This window comes from Melozone crissalis, unplaced genomic scaffold (genome assembly GCF_028551555.1).
Source record: "Melozone crissalis strain CALT ecotype California unplaced genomic scaffold, PUWL_Pcris_2 ptg000016l_1, whole genome shotgun sequence".
NCBI classification, from domain to species: domain Eukaryota; kingdom Metazoa; phylum Chordata; class Aves; order Passeriformes; family Passerellidae; genus Melozone; species Melozone crissalis.
In genome coordinates, this window is record NW_026535794.1 from 33,943,693 (window position 1) to 33,966,836 (window position 23,144).

The following is a 23,144-nucleotide window of genomic DNA, read 5'->3' on the forward strand; positions in this document are numbered from 1 at the left end:
AAAGACTTGTGAGCAGTTAGAGATTCAATTTTTCTCTCTTTCTTGGTCATATTGAAGCCTTGAATTAAAGTTTCATTTGATACTGATAGTGGGAACAACCCCGAAAGCACAGCTGAGGACTTTGCTTATGACTGGATAGTACTTTGAATCATCACCAAGGTCTAAAACTAAATCACACTTCCCGTTTAAAGCCTGAAGGTGGTCATTTAGTTATATGATTAAAAATAACCAAAGATGGATGGATGGATGGATGGATGGATGGATGGATGGATGGATGGGTGGATGGATGGATGAGCTGACTAGCAGCATTTATCCTTGAGAGGAAACACTGACCACATGGAATGCATGAGCACTCCCAGGGCAGATAAGGATATTGCGTAGGTCACTGCCCAGTAATGAGTGAAATTGTACAATTTCAGTGCAGCTAAATACAGCTATTGGTGAGGCAGCCAGGAGGGCCGGCATTTGTTCATGCTGTTCTTAGAGCAAGCTGATGTGGTTTTTGTCTGCACTGCTGCTTGAGTTTTCATCTTTCAGTATGAGAATGCTGGGGAGAAATCACTTCCTCCTTCAGGAGCAGTCCATCTACATGATAAAAGGGTATATCCCTAGTAATGTTAGATTATCTGTTTTAATTTAGATTTTAAAACAGAAACTAATCTCTAAAATATGAAATAAAATATAATACTTGATATTATTTATCTCTTACCCTTAAGAAGAGCACTGCAGTTTATCTGTTCTCCCTAAGAAAAGTACTGCAGTACTTGTGTTTTTTCCTCCCTCTTCTTCCTGGTTCTTTTTCAGGCACAGGAAGTATGGCAATTCATCCTACGTAATCTTTTTGCTTTTGAGGGGTTGCTGTTAGCAGCTGTGGAGCTGTTCCCTGGCAGTTTTGTTGGTTATGCAATTGAGAACCAAAAAAATATGTACTGCAAGAAGCGGTTGATATAGCATATGAAACTAATAAAAAAAAAAAAAAGAGAAGTTTTCAGACTGATAATGGATCAGAAGCAGAACAAAAACTTACTCAAAGCAATGTGGGGGAGGTTTCCCACCCTCAGCAGAAAGTGTTTTATCAAAACTACAGACCGACCACTGGCTTTTTTTGATTCTGTTTCCCAGCACTTGTTCATTTCCCTGTCAGAGGAAATTTTGCTTAGAGTAAAAAGACCAAAAGCCTTCTGTTTGTCTTCTGATGGCTGTTTTTCTCCATCACTGGTATTTTGAGTAGTTTTTTCTCAAGATACAAAGATAACTTCTTAAGCAGAAGTTTCACTAGCTTTGCTGTGTGTTCTGCTTCACTGGCTTCTCTAAGTGTTACAGAGGTTCCCAAATATATGTCTTGCTACCAGACAGAATATTGCATTCAGTATATTTGCAAGTGGCTGCAGCATGACTGGGCAATCTCACTGAAATCAGTGAAAAAAGGCAGCCTTGGGGGCTTGCATTTCCATTATTGATTTTTTTTTCCCAATTACTTGATGAAAAACTGATGTATTTTAAATATTTTAGGAAGCTTTTTGGTGTTGAAATATTAAATTTTTGCCATTAAATATTTAAAATTGTGGTGGCTGTTTGGAGTTTAAGCTGTTCTTGCTAACCTGCACTAACACATAACTTGGTCATTAGAAAAACAGATGACAGAATGAAACCTGCTATTTCAGCCTTGTCATTTGCTAACAGTGTTAGGAATGAGATATTTTGGGCTTGCATAATTTCTCACTTAAATCAGCTTAGAGGCCGGAGAGAAACACTCTGCAGAATTTGATGGAATAAAGATACATAACTGGAAAAAAATTTTGCATTGCCATTTTGAAAAAAAACCTCAGCGCATTCAAACGAGAAAGGGGGGAAAATTACATCAAACTATATAGGTTTACAGCTGTACTCAGTGGGGAGAGATAGCAGAAAGAATCTTCTTCAAACAGCCTGAGCCCAACACAGTTGGTTTTTTTGTCTGTACTCAGCACTTGTGAGGCTGCACCTCGAGTCCTGTGTCCAGTTCTGTGTCCCCCACTTGTGAAGGACATTGAGGTGCTGGAGCCAGTCCAGAGAAGGGCAAGGAGCTGGGGAAGGGTCTGGAGACTGAGTTCTACAAGGAGCAGCCGCGGGAGCTGTGGGTGTTCAGCCTGGAGAAAAGGAGGCTCAGGCCAGGCCTTACTGCTCCCTACGGCTGCCTGAAAGGAGGCTGGGGCTGCCTGGGGATCAGCCAGTGACAGGGGAAGAGCACATGGTGGTGACAAGGGGAAGTCAGTGACAGGGGAAGCTGCACCAAGGAAGGTTCAGGTTGGACCTCAGGAAGAATTTCTTCACAGAAAGGGTTGTTAAGCATTGGAATGGGCTGCCCAGGGTGGTGGTGGAGTCACCATGCATGGAGGTGTTCAGGAAACAGCTTCACATGGGCTTTAGTGCCATCGTATAGTGGACAAGGTACTGGTCAGTCAAAGGTTGGACTTGATGATCTTGGAGACAGCTTAAATGATTATGCAATTCCATGAAAGGCCTGTGATGTGTGCTGGTGCCCTCCTGTGAGGTAAAAAGCCAATTATCTCCCTAAAAGGAAAGTTTATAATATACTTTTGCATTAACAGCAGTTCGCCCCAGTGAGCCCCAGTGAGCCGAATTTTTACCCTCACCTTGCAGAGAGCCTTGACACTGCTGAGCCTGTGCAGCAAGAAGTGTTTGAGTGCTCTTCTATAACTTGGAACATACATGCTAGTTAAGCATATACAAATGGAGTTTTAAAAAAAATAATATTTAAATATGTTTTTGTTATTCCTACTTTATCACTACCATTCTAGCTATAGAAGTGAAATGATGACCTTATCTTTATGGAAATGGGAATTGTACAATGGCACCCTTTAGGATGAAGTCTTATGTACGGTCATTTTTATTTGGAAACAGAGTATCCTATTTTGATATGACTGACCCTATAGAAATTTGACAACAAAGTGGTTGGCTGTTCCAGAGTAACTTCCTGGTCCAAGAAATGTATATGTGCTTATCTTTGTGCTCTGTTTTATTAAAATGGGTGGGGTTTGTTATTTGAAAGTGTTTGTGAGAGGCATTGGGCAGGGGTGGGGTGTTCAGCACTCCTTGGCTGGTCTTGACATAAATATGTAGTTGTATAATAACAAGAGCAGCTTCAAGCTCCATATCACTAAACAGGAGATGGTGTGTATATAACCTGGCAAGTAAATAAAGCTGTCCTGCTCTTCCCATGTGGGCACCTGTCCTGAGCAAACTGTCCAGTTTATTGGACTGCTGACACAGTTAAAAATTTATTGGGATTTTCAGCAGAAGAGGAGATTTAAAATATAAGTTAATGACAAGATGTTTCGTTTTGGTCTAATTATCCCCTCCCTACATGGAGGTTTGAAAACACAGATGCTGTGAAATTTAGCCTGAGTTTTAGCTCTCCTGAGGGATCCAAGCAGTTGCATCTCCATTTCTCTAAGTTTGAGGAAGATAGTTGAGATGAGCATTTGATTCTTTTGACTCAGATGTTTTTGGGTCTCTGGACCTCAGCTGCAGTCCCACAGACTTGTTTCTGGTTCCCTGGGAGTGAGGCCCAGGCAGCACTGCCTCTGCTGTGTTTGAGCACTGGGAATGCTGGCTCGGCGGAGCTCTTGGAGGTGGGTGTGAGGATGAGCCCTGAGATGGCTCTTGGAGCAGAGAAGGAAAGCACTGACTTCCAGAGATGAACTGGACTGTCAAGTATGACAAATGTATAGAGAAGGGGACTAGCCCAGTGCTTCTGAAAAGGGATTATTTTAAAAATGAATAAATTATGAGATACACAGGTAATGCAATGTGTTTCCTGCCATATATGGCACTAAGCCTGGCTTTTTCCACTGTCTACTAATAAAGGGCAAAAGTGATAATGACCTTTAAATAACTACTAAATACCAATCTGATGTCTATTCTATTTTTGTTTTTTCCAGGTTGATTTTTTTTTTACTACAAACCAGTGAAGATGACGCCAAAACATGAAAAACAGGTAAGTGGTATCTAAGCTTTAATAAAAAAGGATTCAAGTTGTGGATTTAATTTCATTACAATTCGCATGGATTAGAGAAGACTGGTTGTATTCTTCATACTTTTAGTTGCCAGGATACAGAATATTCTGGAATGATGCAGTGCCAGTTCCTTCTGTTAAAATCTGATAGAAGAATCAGATATTCATTCAGAGTAAGTGACTGTGCATAAAGGGCTCAGACACTGAGACAGGGGAGAAGGATTTGGATGGAGTCTTCTTTTTATCAGTTTTAGATATTTTATAGGGACAATGGTTGGATCTGGGTCTGAGCTCTGACTATCAGCTGCATGGACCACAAGAATCCTGTTTGCATGTTCTCTTCTGCTCAGTCCAATGAACATTAAAAGTTTCAACAAATTATTTTGTCTCAGCTCTTAGTCTCTTATCAGCCTTACTACACAGCATGCATGGAGTGAAGATGCCAACAGCCACAGCATGAAAAGTCCCATGTCCTTTGTGGCTGATCCTTTTACTAACAGGCAACCTGATGGGATATGCTATTTTTCTTGGAAGCTTTGTGGAAAATTACTCTTCAGGGGTTATTGACTAATCACATGTGTAATAGGAGCACAAGCTCATCACCTGATACAGTCTTGAGCATAGACGTTTGAATTAAAATGCAGCTGAAATGATTAAATACAAGTAGTCAACCAATGTGAGATTGTTTTTATTCCTCCTTCTTGTGGCAGATTTTCCCCTCATATTAAAAATAGATATTTCCGTGTCAGATTTCCTGTTTTCCTAGTAGGAAAATGTTAAGAGATTTCTGAGAAAGGCACATTTTTTGTGGTCAAATTCTGTATAAGAAGGCTTCTGCCTTATCCTTTTCTCTGAGGAATCCATTGCATTATGCAGAAATATATCCAAGAAAAGGAAAGAGAGAGGGGGAAGAAAAAAAGAAACAGAAAAATTAAAAGAGAAAGATTTATTGTATTTGCTTCAGCTGCCTTTATGGGTTGTTTTTCCTTTTGAGGCAGATTCAAAATGGAACATTTTTTTTTTTCCCATGCTTGTGTCTGTGTGACCTCAGTGCTGTCCTTATAGTCTCCTGTCAACACTCATGTTCTTTGCATGGATCTGTAACCATGAGGGAGTAGGTGTAATCCAAGTTTGGGTGTCACTTTGGCTGTTTTGTCATTTATGTGTGACCCTATGTGCTTGGACTGCTCCTGGCCTTGAGGGCAGGGTAGCAAAATACCACCAGTGCCATGCTTAAACTGGCTGGTTTAGCCAGGAATTAAAAGGCACATGCAGCCAGAGAAACTGCTCTGCAATTCCTGCTTGTTAAGTAGTTCTGACTGCTTTTGGGGCAGATTTGAAGATTCTGAATATTCATGAGGATGTTTAGGTCAGCATGGCTGCTGGGCTCCATATCAAAGCTATAGCTTTAGCAGTTTGGACAGAAAATTGTTTGCCTCTAAATTTAGTAGTTTTCAGAGAGAAGTAATAAATGGAGATGCCACATCTTCCAGTACCTTTCTTTTGAGTATATACTGTTTCCAGTGCAAGAGGCCTCCTTGCCCAAGCCTGGACACTTTTAACAGGAAATTTTGGTTTTGAGAGAATTGTTGCTCTGAAGCGTTAGAGGACACATATTCTTGAATGCATTGATATATATATTGTGCCACTCAAATAAACCCCAACAATACAACCAAGAAAAAAAACCAACAAAAAACCAAAACTGAAAATACGAGTAATGTGACATAATAGCTAGATAGATCTGCAGTTCTGGAAAAACAAAGCAGCACTGGGTAGGAGGGGGGGCACACCTTGTACAGGATTGCAGCTGGCGAAAGTAAAAAGTCCCTGAAACCTTGGCTGTCTTTGTACTGAGTCTCCCATGTTGTACAGCTGGACTGCAGTGCAGTTTTGTGACAGGTGATTAAGTTAGCCTTTAAGTGGTCTATGGGAGGGAGAGGTCAGCATCACCTCCCCCAGGTGGACAGTGCCTTACTTGAGAAAAGACTTATCTATTGAGAGTGTCCTCAGTTTTATAGCAAAATGGGGAGGGAGTGGAATACATAGAGAGGAGAAAGGCAGTTATTACCCAGTATTGCTGTAATCTCCTGGTTGTTTGTGACCAGTGAATGCAGGATGCACTGAGCATATAAACAGCATTCTCGCAGAAGAGTGAGTGTTCTGCCACCCAACTCTGCTTGGACCATAACTTAGCCTGTATGTGAATACTGACCTTTACTCTAGGGATACAAAAACATAGGCACCTTTTCTGGCAGTGGATCATCACTTACACTGGGTGGTTAGTCTGCTTTGATTAGAGCAATGCTGTTTTCCCAGTGGGATCTTGTATTCTGGAGAAGACTTAAAGGTCAAGAGAAGGAACAGTCTATATGTGCAATGCCACTGTTTCAGAGCAGCAAAATCTGTAATGGGAATAACACTTCCTGGATTCAAGAGATAAATAGGGGAAGTAACCCTAAATCTTGAGAAAGGCTGTACATTTTTATTTTTCATTTCTAGTTGCTTACTGTTTATCTTGCTTCATTCTAAACTCAGTATTGTCATTTTTTCGGTAAGTAACGGGGGGAAAAAAGGAAGACCCAGTCTTCTGTTGAAATCCTAGTGTTTCAAATCAAAGCTGACAGTGACTGTGTCTGAGGGCTGCAATTTGCTGAGGTGCTCTGCTGTTCTGCACATAATTTTTCATCTTGGCTCAGTTCTTTACTGCTTAGACACTTTCTGCCACTGCATATACAGCCGGTCACATTTCTTTTGTAGGTAGAGTCTGAAGGGTTTTAACTTCCTCCTTGTTGAAACTCAGTGACTAGTTAATTGCAAGTTAAAAGTGTACAGAAGTTTTCCAGTGCAAATCTTGTGGTCTGGAATGATTTGCAAAGTAAACCATAGCTAACCAGCAGCATATCCAATAGCAACTTTTAATCACAATACTTTGGTACTGTAAAGGTTTGAAAGAAGTATTTTACTTCAAAGACTGTTTTGATTCTGTACAAAGGAGAAGGTTATGGAAGGTTATTTGGAAATGGGGTAATTTGGGGAACCTGGACAAAAGGAAAGTCAATAAGAGGCTGATACAGCAGTAAATGAGAGGAAGGAGTCTGAGGTCAGGTTATAGGCAGGCTGCCTGAGGTTGTGACTCCTGTGCTGCAGCAGTTGAAGGGAAAATGAGTGCAGTGTCCTGTTCGAAGCTTCTTGGCATAATTTCTCTTCTTCCACTTGCAGGACTGATGCATTCAGTGCTCAGCACAGGAAAGAAAGTATGTTGAGAAGTGGTTGCAGCTTTGGAGAAGATTGGGACACAGGGAAATAGGAATTTGGGGAAGACAAAACCTTGTGGCATAAAAAGATGGTACAGTGGGTCTGAAAGTCTACCTACCTACCTGCCTACCTACCTACCTGTGTATGGTAAATACTACAGGCAGTGAGGCAAGTGGAGAAAAACAACCCAAAAATGGTGTCCTCTCCGGTGTTCAGCACATTGCTGAATATCTTCTCTGGAGCTGAAATAAGTTCCTCATAAGGCCCTACTAGTGTTTTTGTAAAAGTAAAGGCATGACCCTCAGCTGGTAGAAATGATTAAAGCTCTGATCATTTGTTCCTCTTGTGTCATGCTGGCATGAGGTTAAAAAGCTGCAGGGGAGAATTGGCCCTCTGGTGCTCTTCAGCGATGAAAGAAGCAGCAGAGGTGGCAGGAGGAGCCTTTCAAATGTGCTTTATTTGGCAAGGTGTTCATGATACTCACCAGAAAAGTAACCACCAATTATACAGAAAACACCCCTGGGACCAGGAGCTGGGCTAAGTAACATGAAAACAAAAGCTGTGTCCAGCCATCAGGCCACAGGCTCCCCATCTCAGTGACACCTGGAAATCAGGGAGGGAAAATATTTCATCCAGACCTTGAATGTCTCTCTGCTACCTACAGAGCACAATGGCTGTCCAGGAAAAAGTGTATCTTCATCTTTCAAGGTTGCTATTGTTCTCCTGTCAGTCCACTGAAGGTTTGCAATGGTGGTACATGCAGATGTGTTTTAGGGGAGAATACTTGGCTGAGGAATAAAGCTTTTATTTCTGATGCCTTTGGTTTGGACATAGGAAGACATGCTTGGAGAGCTTTCTAGTTCAAGATTTCTTGTTTTATGCAAGTATGCACTAAAAAAAGCATGGTTTTTTTACCAGAGATACTGTCATTCCTCCCCCAGTTGATTCCTGTACCTGGAGATCCTGCGCAGTGCCTTCCTCTCAGGGGGAATACATCTACAGCTTAAAGTGATACACTTTTCTTTAAGTCTTTGCTAAGTGATTGGCTTAGCTTTTGGGGTGAATAGCTTATTTATGCAATTGGAGTAGGGCAGACTTTACATGTACTCCTGAAGTAGCTGGTATTTAAGCACACTTTTGACCTTTGTATTTTAAAGGAATATTTTCCACCCTAGCATGAATATACAGATTTATGAGGATTTGGGGGTTTGGATTGGTTTTGTTTTTTCTACAACAAAATTTTGATCATTAGCTGAAAGTATTGAGAAACATCTAATTCTTCAGTATCTTCCAATTCCCATTAGTGTTACATTACAGTAACATCCACAGGCCTTCTCTTTCTCTCTTGAAACCCCTCTATATTATTACATAAATGTAGAAATCATGAGTAAGTAAGCTAGATATGACAACTTCTACAGCAAATACTCTATATGATTGTCCCTTCGAAATGGGGAATTTTGCCCTGCAGTGTAGCTGTGTTGCTTCCCTGGGCAGGTTGATGGAACAGAAATGCCCCCAGTGCCACATCTGCAGCTGTGCTCTTTGTCAGTGTTGATTACAAATGTGGGAAGAGCCTGAAATACCTGCCGCCTCCTCCTTTACATGGGTGACTTTGAATGTTAGACTTTCAGTTTGTCCCTGCCAAGATCTCATCTGCCATGCATGAAACATGTATGACTTTGCACAGTGTTACTTAATCTGAAATATTCCTTTTCAGCTAGCAATTTGGCAGGGACTTTCCCAGGCATGTGGTGTAGCTCAGATGATTCATTGCTTTATGCTTCTCCATTTATAGGGTTGCAAAATTCAATAAAACAGCAGTTCAGCTTTTAATCTGACTCAGTAGTTTGTGGAACAGCAGAACAATCAAGAGAGTCTTTAAGGCTGCCTTTGTCTTCTGAAATTAATTGCTTGATTTTTATTATGCACTTACAGGAATTTGTAACTGTCTTGGTGCGAGACCCCAGGATACAGAAAGAAGACTCATGGCATTCTTACATAGACTATGAGATATTTATTCACGTAAGTATAAAAATATGAGAACAGATTCTTTTTGCTGTTTCTCTCCAAGCCAGGGTTGTCTTTGGGGTATTAATGGAATTTCTGCTTCTGGGATGCTGGAGGCTATTATTCTCCTTTTAACAACTGGGATGCAGTGGAACAGGTAAAGTGTGTTTGCCAATGGCCGCTTCGTAGGTTTAGTAGAGCTGGGGTGGAACCTAATGTGCTCACATGTGCATTCCACAGTGTCTTGCAACAGCCAATCCTTAGCTCTACTTATCAACTAGAAGACTGTTACAGACAGTGATATCTTACTGTCGTAGAAGAATGTTGATGTTCAGGTATTCATGGGAAAACAACTTTCTTTTCAAGTAATTATCTGGTTATTTGTATTTTAAATTCTCCTCAGTTCTTTTTGCCAAGTTATTGGTTGCTGCAATGTGGTTGTTTTCAGTGTACCTTCACATTCATATTATGCTAATTTAGTGGTGCTTGGATGTGTGAAGTGGTTGCGTTTGGGTTTGTGATTGTAGTCCACCATATGTTAATGGGAGACCACTTGGCATTATAGTGCTTTTGTGCCATAAATCTGTCCTATACATAATTTTGTTTTCTTGATTGTTCTTTGGTGGATGACATGTGGGAGATGTTATCCTAATTTGCCAAATCTAGATCCAAGCATTTTAATTGCAGTGTAAAATGAAGGTATTTGAGAGCACCAAGTTACATGATTAATGCTTGGCACAAGATCGAAAGCATTCCCTTATTGTGTGGAGAGTTAAGCAGTTAGTGTATGAGAGCAAGCAGTCAAATGATGACTTATTAAATGCCTGTGTGATAAGTACTTCTCTCCTGTGTGGCAATCAGAGTTGTGAAACTTTTAAATTTGTAATGTGCTTCAAGTACTGCTTCGAAAGCAATTACATTTTTCATTTTTGGTAAATAGAAATTCTGTAGATTTGGCAGGATGAGTGCTGTATTACTGTTTCACAGACATCAGTGCCTCCGAATTAAAGTGTATTAAGGCTTTCTCAGTGACTGCTGAGATGGGGAGATGTTATTTAGATGCAATGTGTCTTCATTCAACTCCAGCCAGCAGCTAAGCACCACACAGCTGCTTGCTCACATCCCCCCTGCCCGACCAGCAGGTTGGAGGGAGCAGATTTGGGGATGAAAGAGAGAAAACCTATGAGTGGAGATAAGAACAGTTTAATAATCAAGACGTAGTAATAACATTAATAATAATAATATTAAATAGTAATAATAACAATACTAATAAATTTTAAAAGAAAGATAGATAAAACTGTAGAAAGACAAGTGATGCAAATGGAAACATATGCTCAGCACCAAGTAACCAATGCCCAGCCAGTCCCTCAGTGGCAGTCCCCAGCCAGCCTCCACCCTAGTTTGTTGTTGAGCATGATGCCATATGGTATGGATATCCCTTTGGTCAGTTGGGATCAGCTGGGACAGTGTCCCCTCCCAGCTGTTTTGTGCACCCCCAGCCTGCTCGCTGGTGGGCTGGGGTGAGGAGCAGAAAGGCCTGGCTCTGTGCAAGCAGTGCTCAGCAGTAACTAAAGCATCCCTGTGTTACCAGCCCTGTTTTCAGCACAGATCCAAAACACAGCCCCAGCTACCATGAAGGAAATTAACTCTCCCCCAGCCAAAGCCAGCACACAGTGATATATGATCCATTCCTCAGCATCTCTGAAGCTCTTAAGCATCAGTTCAGCTTCCTGCCACCACAGTGCCAGGGCTTTTGGACACCAAGTCCCTGGGTCAGTCCTACCATCCAGACTTCTCAATGGACTCCAAGTATTGTGTCTGCCCGGCTTTTAGGCCAGCTGAGTTCCCCTTCTACCCCGCTCTTAGAGCATTTATCTTCTCAAACTGTGTGGTGTCCTGGGTGCACTCCTCTGTTCCAGGAGGCTGACATCTTTGTGCTCTCTGCAGACTGCACCTTGCAGCTGGCTGTAGTTATGGCTCCTGGCAGGCAGGGAGGCTGGGCTGGACTGCAGGCATTTTACTAATGGAGTCCTGTCTGGTGTATGGGATTTCATCTAAATGTATGCTCCGTGGGAAAATTTGGCAGAAGCTTTTAATTTCCACAAATTGTTTCTCTTTTGATGAGTTGGCATTTTCGTAGTGAACTAATAGTGTTCTTTGGGAAAATCTCCAAATGATGCTACTTGCAGAGAGCAGTCACTTTGGTTTCTTTGGTTTGATTTAAGTTGGAACTGCACACTGCAAAAACTCTGTGTACCTGTTTGCAGGATTGTAACTAGAATAGCTAGAATCTTTTTCCCCTGCAAAGATTGGCATTATCTACGGAAACTTTTTTCTGAGGTCTGTTTTTCCTGTTACTGTGGATTGTACTGTAATCTAAATCTCTTCCTTTTAAAAAGAAAGCAATGAAAAATATTTCCCTGAGAAGCAGTAGAAACTGTCAGCAGTCCTGCCTGAGGTAAAGCACAGCCCTTAACATAAACTGAATTAATGTCAAGCTTTCCATTGGTGTCTCGGGCATTAGTATAACATTTTGGATGTGTTGTTAATACCATGCCTGCACTTTAGCTTAAGCTGATTTGCAAAGTAAATGTTTTTTATTTCCCAACAGACAAACAGTATATGCTTTACAAGGAAAACATCCTGTGTTAGACGACGCTATCGAGAATTTGTTTGGCTCCGGCAGAGGCTTCAGAGCAATGCAGTGCTTATGTGAGCAACTTTATATATTTAATAATCTGTCAGTCATGGAGGGAAGGATTGTTTCATCCTAGTTCAGAGAACTACAGAAATCAGATCTGGAAAGTATCCTGTGTTTCTTTCTAGCACAAGTTTATTCTGTAGAATGCATTTTATCTATCTAAATGTATGGTCCGTGGGAAAATTTGGCAAAAGTTTTTAATTTCCATTTAAACCCATAAAATGCAGCCAGACATGGATGTAGGCTTAGTAACTGGACCAGAATTAATTATTTTTAATAAGATTAATTTATTTTTCCCCTTTGAGGAGTGTGAGGCCCTTCAGTTTCCCAACCTTGTGTTCCCAAATTGATTTCAAGAGCTTCTGGAACATAACCCATGATTTTCACATGCTTGGGGTCGGCATTTGCTTTCTGCATTTTTCTCTGCTGTTTTACATTTGGTTTAACTGTGTATTTTTTTCCTGTTTATAAAGACAGCTACCTGAACTGCCATCCAGAACTCCGTTTTTCAACATGAACAATCCTAATCACGTAGACCATCGCCGTCAGGGTCTACAAGAATTCCTGGAAAAGTGAGTACAGCCTATCCAGAGGTGTTGGAATTTTTATGAGGTCATCAATTTCTGGTTTAAAATAGCTCATCTCTGGTACTTGAGAGCCACCATGTGGTCATCTGTACATGCTGCATATTTAGTTATATTTTTTTACTTGCACTGTCATAATTCATACACGTGACTTCAGCTCTATTGGTTGGTTATAAGGAGACTTCAGCTGGTGCTTTTCCATTGTGTTTCATTGCACTGATTATAGATAATAGGCTTAAATTTAAATCACTCTGTAATTGCATACTAAGTTTGGGAGATCTTTCACTGTGATGTCTATTTCTAGCTTTCAATAAGGAGCTGGATATTCTTGTACAAAGAAAGCTCCCCCCTTTATGTTCATGGAAAATCAGTGTCTTTTTGGGCTAAACCCCTGTGAGCCTGGGAGAATTCTCTAGTGAGATCTCCTAACACAGAGCTTTCCTAAAATGCAAATTGCTTTGTTTACCAGTCCCACTAGCATAAGCAAGCTCTAGCAGCTGTGACCATTTTCAGTGCAGCTGCAATCTGTATAAAATCATCCATCAGGTTTAGCTAGACCCTGACCTGCATTACAAGGGAGCAGTGTATGAGTTTCAGTACTGCACCCCTTGTTCCCACTGCTATGACCACTTCACCTTCTGCAGTGGCTGAGCCCTGTTGGTATAATTTTCTGCCTTTTCTCTGCCATTCTTGTCGTGCCCTGGCACTGCTGGTGTGAGAGCAGGCTGCTCACAGCTGCTGGAGCAGGAGCTGTGTGTGCCTCTGCTGACTGCCTTTAGCTGCTGCTCGGGGTAAGGGCATGGTGAAACACTGCAACTAGAGACTATTCATCTTCTTTCCAGTCAGTGCATTATAAGCCTCCCTAACAGACAACAAATCATTGGTCCCGAGGTATATTTGTTAGGCTTAGCAGCTGAAGGCAGGGACAGCTAACTGCTGCAGGAATAATATTCTACGTGCAGTTATATAGGATCTGTGGCCAAAAGGTCAGCCAATAAATACTGGCGGAAGGCATGTGAGACAGGGAAGAGAAAGCAGAAAAGGATTAGAAAATATTTTTACACATCAGGAAAGAAAAGCAGTGAAATGGAAGGGCTGTGCTCCTAGAAGCATATCAGTGATAATATGGAGTGTGGTAGCTCAGGTTCCAGTGTCTGAGCAGTTCTTTCTTAGCTGTGCTGCCCCTTGGAGTAGCGCATTTCAAAAAACACTCTCATTTTGAAAGAGGCCTATCTGGTAATAAGGCATATCAGCATCAGAAATGTTTACAACTGCTGTCTGCACTTCAAAAGGCAGAACAGAAAAGTAGATTATCTTAAAAGGCATCCTCATGCTTCAATTTTGTGCATGACTGTAGCTTAAATGAGTACAGCAGAAAATGACAGCATGTGGAACGTTTCACCATGCTGCTGTTAGTCCAGGAGTGGGAAAAGAAGCAACTCAATTGTAAGGGAATGATTTAAATGTTTGAACTTGAGTGCAAGAAAAGTGCCAGCTTTCTCTCAGCCCTGGGGAGCATTTGGAAGGAATTTTTGGAGGTTGTGTTGAGATGCACCGGCCTGGCACCGTATGTGCTGTACCATTGCCCTCTGCTGGCTGGCTCCGCTGTGCTGCTGCTCACAGAAGGATCTTCCTATTGGCTCAGCTGCTGTGATGCTTTCCCCCACCCCCATCTATGACGCTGAACCAAAGGTTACGATTCTTTTTGTGAAATTGAATTTTGTGGGACTCCCTAACGAGAGTTAGTATAAAATATTTATATACCTATGTATAATATATACCTGTGTATAATATATCGGTATAATATATGTGTGTATGTAAAATATACACATATATTCTGTATAGATGTATGTTCTATGTGTATTGTATGCATATATGAACAATATACATATGTTACATAGGTATTACATGTAATAAACATATAATACAAATGTTTATTAACATACACACTGGAATTTACCGAAGCTCTGGGTCTGGATGCTGCACGTTCTGATACATTAGAAAGGGGAGACCCTAACCCAAAACTGCTAAGCTGAGAGCTCCATTCACCCCAGCAATGACAAGCTCACAATCCTACTGGCGTTTCTTTGTGGCAGTGGGAAGAAATTAGATTTGAGCCTATGTGGACCTGTCTGGGGAGGGGTTTGCAGGTAACATTTTTAAATGCCCCCTTGTGATGTAAGACTCCCAGGTGTTACCAGGATCCAAGACATCTCTGAAGAGGGGGTTTAGATCTTTCAAAGTCTTGGTTTGTGCCCTGTGCCTGTATGACCGGGTTTGTGCATGTGCTGTCTGACCAGATTGCTGTAGTGCCTGCCTGTGCAGGAGCCAGGATTGAGCAGCTGGAGGCTCTCTAGTGCTCAGCTTCTGGCCCTGGGAACACTTCCATATTGCCTATATGTGGATGGCTACAGAGCTCTGTTATCTTTCCTCACTTCCCACTCCTGGGTGAGTTAGCACAGGGCACAGTGTGTACTTAGAGCTTTTGTGAAGCCCCTCCGTGCTGAGCACAGTAGCTCAAGAATTAGGCCAACAGCTGGGAAGTTAAGCACTAGACTTTGGTGAAATCTGGGAACAGGTGTCCCATTTTGATTTGGTTTTACTGCACAAATGCAGGGTAAGATCTACTTGTCTTACAGGTTATTATCTCTGAGTGATGAAGAGCTGTAAAGCTCACTTCTTGTCTGGGCATAATTTAATATTTCAAGAGGCCATTTGCATTAACGGAAGTCAGCTAGCCCCTTTTCAATTATGAATTACTTTGTAAGAATAAGGAAAATTATGTGTTTTTCCTGCTAAGTATCCTTGTCCTTTGAGGATGCCTGTGAATTCACAGAAAAGTTTATTCTTAAACTAGAGGTCAAAATTAAAACACTATCTTATAATTTTAGCTTCTGCAAGATCCTCTTTGCTTTCATTCATTTGTAGCTGTGCAGATCTAACTCTGGGATTTAGATTACCCTCAGAGAAGATCAAGTGGGTTTGCTCATGAGAAAAATAATTAACAAAAGCCATTTTGAATGAAGTTGAATTCATTTGATGACTTTTTAAAAACTGAATATAGTCGGATCCCAAAAACTTAGTGATTTAGGGAGAATGATTACTCTTCAATTACTTGTCAGACATGCAGTTTATGATGGGGTGGAAGACACTGAGAGTTTTGAGAAACAAAATGCATGGATCCACAGGGAACAGAGGGCATCCACAAGTGTTGCTGCTGCAGAGGGCCATGCACTGGCCTTGCTGGGTGCCAGAGTGAGGAAGCCACCCAAAATTCATCTGCCTAAGGCAGAGTCATTTTCTGAAGGTGCCTGGTGTCAGGCACCTCCTTGCCTTTTCCACTGCAGTCCCACGAGCTGCAGCTGGTGCAGGGTCAGAGGTCTCTTCTGGAGGTGTCTCCACTGGGTGCTGTCTCAGGGATGTGGAAAGCAGGAGACTGGCTCCTAAAGGGACAGATGCCAGCTTGCCCCTGCCAGGGGCTCAGGCAGGAGCATTGGCAGTTGTGGGGCAGGTGGAACCACCTTGGGCAAGGTGTCTGTCTCCAGCGGAACCTTGCTGTTGTTTCCTATCTGGTGAGGGAATAATGTGTAGCAGGCACATGTGGCTTAATCTTCTCCTAACCGCACACATTATCACATACCCAGCAGTTGCCTCACAGTTGCTTGATATCAGTAACATTTCCTCTCTTATAAAATGTGAAGGAGGAAATACAGTCAGCTTTTTCACAGAAGAAACTGGGGCTTTGTTTGGTGTGGGCTGGGGCTGAGGGGCTGGATGCTCAATAGAGGGCACCACAGCACAGGCTGTCATCCGTCTCTCAGCTCCTCGGGTTTTTCCCTTGCTCTCGTGAGCTGTTGCAAATGGGCAGAGTAAATTTGTTGAAAACAAAATCGGAGTGTTAACCTTCCACACACATTCAAGTATGCATCTGTCATTGTATTAGGTTACAGTAGATACAGGAAATCTTTAGTTAGGATTAAGTTGTACTGTTCAGCCATATGTTGTTTTTCTCCAGCAGAACAGTGTATAATATACATAATAAAATCATGGTGAAGAAAACCAGATTTTGGACCTTGTCCAAATAACAAAAAGCACATGCTTTTTTCTTTTGTAAATATTTTTGCCATAACACAGGAAAAGAGAAATATTCCTCATATAGTATCCAGCATTTCCTCAAAAATGACATTATTTCTTCTGCTTGTGATGTTTTTCAGTCTTGCTTCTCTAAAGGTCTAGAGATCATGAGCATGTACTGAAAGCTTACAAACAAAGATTCCCATGGCTGTGAATAAAAAATTATTTTATTATCTGATTCTAATGTAGAGCCTTATCTTGCAGCCCCCTTAATCACATAAGTAGTCATTATGTATGTGAGCAATCTGGCCAAGAGGAGTGAAATCTCTGACAAGTAATGACTGCTGATGGGATCAAGACTTGCAGGGTTTAGCCTTCCGTTCTTGCAGGCGTGCATGGAAGGTCTGTTGTTCCCGTCAGCGTGCTCAGCCAGTTCACAGCAATGATTACCGTGAGCCGTGACTCTCCAGGAGCGCTGATTTCCATCACTGTGAGCACAGCCCTGCCTGCTCTGGCTGCAGTGGAAGTGCAGGAGCAGCGCTGGGAGCTCTCCCTGCTGTGTCGAGACTGCGCACGCGTCCGGCCTCCGTGAACACATCCGAGTGTTAATGTTGTGATGCTCCTCCCTTCCTCCTGCCTTTTTAATTTGTTAGGTGGTGGTTTGTAATTTTCATTTTTTAAGTCCTCAAAGCCAAGTCTAGTTTTTAAATGTCAAGCCCTTCACACAGTGAGCCCCCAGGACAGCAAAAGCCCCCAGAGATGAACTGCTATACCAGCACTAAATACTACTAGTACCATCTGGTGACACATGTGTGGGTATTCCCTTGAAGAAAGAGTATTTTGAACAGGAAAGCATAACACTCCTGGGGTAGTGGAGAATTTATTTTACAGTTTGGTTGCTTGAAGCTTGCAATTAAAAAGCAGTCTAACCTGTTGGTTCAGAGGGGGGTGGGAAAAGCAGCAGTTATTTTTTAATTAAGAGAAAACAGAAATTCTTCAAGGGTACAACGAGGTAAAAGGTATTTGTATATCTGCTTTCAGGATGGTTTTAAATGACTTGCACAATGCATTGAGTATTTGGTCTCAATGTGAACACATAGTGAACACACATATATACATATATGAGTGTGGGTGTGATTAGCTTTATGAACATCTTTCCATTTCTGCACCTTGGTTTCTCTTCACTCCCTTCACCTCCAGATGGCACTATGAAGCAGAAAAGAAAATTACTGTGAAATAATGAGTCCAGTGTAAAGTAAAATTGGAAATTGAATTATAGCTGCAGAAAAAGGACAGTAGCCTTGAGGTCCTGATCAGTCTGTACTCTTATCACTTTTGTTTGCTGTTCCATGTGTTAGGTTACTGCCGAGTTAATAACAGTGCTTTAGCAGTTCAAGGCTTAGCAGAATTGTACTGGACATGAAATAAAGCTAAAATGAATTTGTGTCCAATATCATTGACATTAGTGCTCATTACTTCTCTGGTGTAATGCCTCAAACCATCTAAAATCAATTTTAAAGATTACCCGTTATTTTATAAAGAAAATAAAATACATTTCAAACAGCAACAGAGCTGTAAGTGTAGTGTAATCTCATGAACAGTTAGTTACTTGTGTTTTCACTGGTTGGCAGGAAACTTTTGAAGGTAGAGCAAGAGAAAAATCTGTGAAACTAAATGCCATTCACAGAATTTAATGACTTGGCTTTTTGCTGTGTTACTTGGCATTAGACACGCAAATGTTAGAATTGCAGAAATGTGCATCTCCTCACTGTGCCTGGGAAAAACAGTAACTGTAGTTACTCTACAGGAGACTCCGGCACATTATTTTTCTTTTGTTTTTCTTCTTTTAGTTGTTTGTTTGGTTTTTTTAAAAAGAAGTAGAATATTTACTCTCCTGATTGCATAAACTATAAAAGTGGATTTATTGTTTGGAATGATACCTCTTCTTTTTGTTGCAATGTTTTTCTTTGTTTGGAATGTGCGTTTATCAAGAGTCAAGGCTGAAATCCTCTTTTAGTGGCTGCTAAATTATGGCTTTTCAAACTGTAATCATGAAGCTGTTGCTGTCAAGGTGTGTGGACCTGTAAATTCTGTTTTGAATCACTTTTACACAGCCTTTGCTGGATTTTAGACTACAAAGAAGTTTTTCTGTCTATTAATACATTACCCACATTGATTTTACAGACATATATTTGCTATTAAAATTGTGAGAACTCAGATTGGATTAAAAAGGCTTTCTCTGTGTGTGAAAAGTGTGCTTATTTTGAACTTCAGCAAAATGTGGTCGTTCTGAGGCTCAATTTCACGCACACCTGGTAGATCATTAGGGCTGTTGGAGACATTTCCACATTGGAAGGTGTCAGAGCTGGAGGTGTTTGGTTGAGAATGCGTGTTCACCTAGGCAAGTGAAATGTGCATGCACACAAGTCTCTCGTGGTTTCATGTAGATATCTCTTACTACTTACTTTAATTTGACAGTTTTTTATGGGCTTGAATGAAGCCAGAAATCCTTTTGTGTGTTTATTAAATGTTATTGTAATCTTGGCCGCTTTAGAGAACAGTTTTCAGAACGTATTTGTGTTTAAAACGTTACAGTCCAAACACACCATTAATCTTATTCAAGAGAAGGAACTAATCAGTTACACTTTTCATTTTAGTCAGAGTACCTTTAAAATGCAATATTTCTTTCTGCTCTTACTAGTTCTTACATTAATGTCATCTCTTGTTTCCTGTTGCACAGCAATGACTTTTTTTGGTAAAAACTGTAGCCTAAACGGGTATAAATAAGTAAATATTGAGTCTGAGTAGCTTTGAGATGTTTGAAGACATTTTAATAATATTCTGTGGAGCATTCTTTGGCGTGGTCATAGCCTTTGATGTCTTTATTACATGAGTAAAACGATACACACAAATTGAAGAAGTTTGTTGTTAATCATTCTAGGATTTGTATAGTAAAGAATTCCTTCTTTAAAGAAATGTTGAAGAAAAGTTGCGTATATTTTATTTAAAAATAGAAACGATGATCCTCAATTCTCAGGCCTTGGAAAAGTCTCTCTACAACTTTCTGTGTTACTGGAATGTATTGTATTTTGTTTACTTTCCTGTGTTTTAAGTAAATACTCTGTGCTAAATTTATTTGGAAGTTTAATTTAAAATATATATGAACCAAATTTTAAAACCTATTTTTGAAAATAATAGCTGGAATTAAATAAAATTTAAGAGGCCCTGAAAACTATCTGCAAGTAAATGAAAACCAGCATAACAGTGTAAATCATTTTGGCTAGTGTTGGCTCAGATGTTGACAGGTATTCCAAAGTCCTGATGTTGCACATGTATGAAGTCTGTTCTTCCTACACACTGTCTCTTACACACTTCTTTACTCCACCAAACAAATTGGTGACTTGTAATTTTTATAAAAGATTGGCTATTAAAAAAAAAAGAGAGACCAAATTTTTGAAAGAGTATATGCCTCCAACTGCCTAAAAATCATTAATTGATCCATGTGGTAATAGCAGATGGTTAAATGGAAGAAATGTCCTTGAAGTTATTCTAATAGCAGATGTGCCTAACTATTAACTTCATGTTTTTACTCACCTAAAATTCCAAATAATGTAATAAGAAGGTAACACGCACCTAATCATTTTAATATGTTCATTGCCTTCTGTTACTGATTTAGGATTCATCTGAAAACTTTAAAAGCAGGACATCATTTAGAATTTGTTCTGGGAAAACACTTTGGAATATATATATGTGTGTGTGTGCAGGTCATATATAAACATTTGCCTTTATTTTCTTTTCCAGGATCCTACAAGATGCATTATTGCTCTCAGATAGTAGGCTGCACCTCTTCCTACAGACTCAGCTAAGCCCAGAGGACATGGAGGCCTGTGTGTCTGGGCAGACCAAATTCTCTGTTGCTGATGCCATTCTCAGTTTCGCCTCTCTGAACAGACGTTTTCCTATAGAAGATGAAGAAGAAAAAAAAGGAAAAAACGATGCAGACTCTGATTCAGAGAGGTGATTTCTGTATATCCTTACTTTCTGAGATTATATATCCATACATACACACGCACATGCTTCACTTTTTTGTTGATGTAATACTAAGATAATGAAAAAATTAATTGACTGAGATTTTATTGAGCTGTGACAGCTCATCATAGAAGTCTTCACACACACCTCCACACTGAATTAATGAATGCAGTAGAAATTCAATTATCTGCATTCTGATTATGTGAATTTCATTTAGTCAGACTTGAATTATTCGCGTTTAAATTATCTTGCTAAAAAAATATCCAACTGCACTCCAAATGGCTAATTAAAAGTCCAAATTTCCTGTCTCTCTTTGTGACTGGAGATAATTAAAGTTCTCCTCTGTTACTCAGGCTTTGAGTGTGTTGTGAAAACCAATTTCCTCCTTTTATTTTTTTTTTCCTCCCCCCCTCTCCCCTTTTCTGCAGTTCATCCTCCGGGCTCGGACCTAGTGATGACAGCATTTCATGTGGATGTAAAGCAAGCCCAGCTTCTGAAGAATCATGAAGAATCATTCCTGTATTGCTACCTTAAGGACAGCACAGAGCAGTTTCTGCTTTGTTTACTGGTCATGTGTATACCACACAAGCAGGGCTGTCTGGTAACATGAATCTAAAAGACCCGTTGTTAATGCAACCATATGTCCTTACAAAATACTCAAAACAGACCTATCTTTTTGGTGATTTTTTTTTAATGTATCTTGGTGAAGGTCTACATGCTACCTATTTATGTTTTTGTGACTATTAAAATCTCACTATTGGGTAAGTCATGCTCTTTTGACATATGTGGCAGTTAAAATAATTTCTTCAGTGAGTGCATGTCTCAGATTTAAAAAATAAAGATAACTTAATTCCTCATCTTAAAAGTTGGTATATCATATCAAACATATTCAAAGCATCTTTTAGACATTTGCATCAGAGAAGTTTCATCTTTAGAAGTCATTTGACATTGGTGATGAAATTACACACCCCACCAAGGTACTCACTTTTTAAAGTAGCTCAGCAACATCAGCAAAACAACATTGGTACAAACTATATGCTGCTGACAATTTGAGATATAAATACATCTTCCTCTGGTCCTTCTGTAATGTTTATGGAAAGACTGGTTTTATCATGCGTAAGTACTGAAGGCAAAAATTCTTGAGCATGGTTGCTTAGAAGTTTAAAAATATAAATAAAAATTACATCATTTCTAGGCTTGCTGGAGATTCTCAGCTCCCAGGGAATTATGGATACTCATTCCCAGTGAAAATCCTGGATGAGGTCCATTGAAACCAATGGCTGAATTTTGCACTGACCTCGCTAGGGCCAGGATTTCACCCAACATGTTTAGCTTTAGGCATCATATTTGAAGGTGCTGGTAGAGGTGTTTTGGTTGAGCAGCTGAAGTGGGGAGTATCTCCCTCTATGAGATGATGATAATCACATAGCTGTAACACCCTGCATGGATGTGGCCCTCCCCACTCCCCATGAGTTACAGGAGCTGCTGATTCCATTGTGGCTGTAGTTACCACGTTGGAGTATTGACTTTATTCACAAACAAAAGGCAGGCTTCAACACAACTTCTTAACCACCAACACTTATTTTGATTAAACGTCAGTTTTGCTCTTTATTGTTCACAGCAGCTGCGTAGTGTCTTGTCCCAGATCCTGTCAAAGAAGTATGTTTCACTGTGGTGCTGTATTTATATCTGACATTTAACTGCTATTAAAAAGAGCTAGGGGGTCTGATCACCCTAGCAAAGCTCCCATTAACTTCAGTGCGGTAGTTACCGGCCTAGAAATGGATGTAAATACATGCCCCCTTTTTTTTTCCTTTGCCTTTTCTTTTTAAAGAAAACTGTGGTTACTTTCAAAGAAGGAGCATTTTAAACCTGTGAATTACAGAAACAACAGATTATTAATTAAACAGACAGCTACTAAGGGGTAGCATAAACATGTGTGGGCATGTTTTTTTTTCTTTTAAAGCATCCAGCTGGGAATCTGTGTAATTTTAGAAACAGGTTCTAGTAGCCTGGGAACATCTCTTAGGTAACTACTTTAAGCCGCTGTATTTTGTTGATGGTAGCACTTTGTAAGATAAATATCTGTGTATCTTTTTGCTCGGTCTTACTGAATTGCACAAATGTATCTATTCACCGTCTCAGCTTCTATGTGAGTTAGCAGCAACGCTATTTTTAATGTGAGCGTGATAATGTTTAACTAAAGCAACAAGTTATCATTAAAAGCAGCTTAAAAATAGCTGTTACTGCCAGTCAGAGATTTTCATTACTTGATTTCTTTTTCCATATTATTTTTAAGATAGCACATTACAAAGAAATTGTTTAGCAAATTTATTTAAAAGGTGTGAAGGATTTAAAAAGGAAAACTGGAATAATGTTGAGAAGAATATTACCATTTTTATTTAAGACAATGTAGGTTTTTCTTTTGTTTTAAAAGATTGAGCTAAACTCTTGAAGCACTTTACAGTTCTGGCTT

The 23,144-nt window shown here is 40.2% G+C and overlaps 1 protein-coding gene across 1 annotated transcript; it reads left to right on the forward strand.

The window, feature by feature from the left end:
• Positions 1-3,949: 3,949 nt before the first annotated feature.
• Positions 3,950-21,358, forward strand: SNX10 (sorting nexin 10). Its single transcript, XM_054273801.1, has 6 exons — positions 3,950-4,000; positions 9,209-9,295; positions 11,892-11,992; positions 12,455-12,553; positions 20,441-20,656; positions 21,097-21,358. The coding sequence occupies exons 1-6, from the start codon at positions 3,977-3,979 to the stop codon at positions 21,173-21,175; spliced, it is 606 nt and encodes a 201-aa protein (XP_054129776.1). The 5' UTR covers positions 3,950-3,976; the 3' UTR covers positions 21,176-21,358.
• The last annotated feature ends 1,786 nt before the right edge of the window (positions 21,359-23,144 follow it).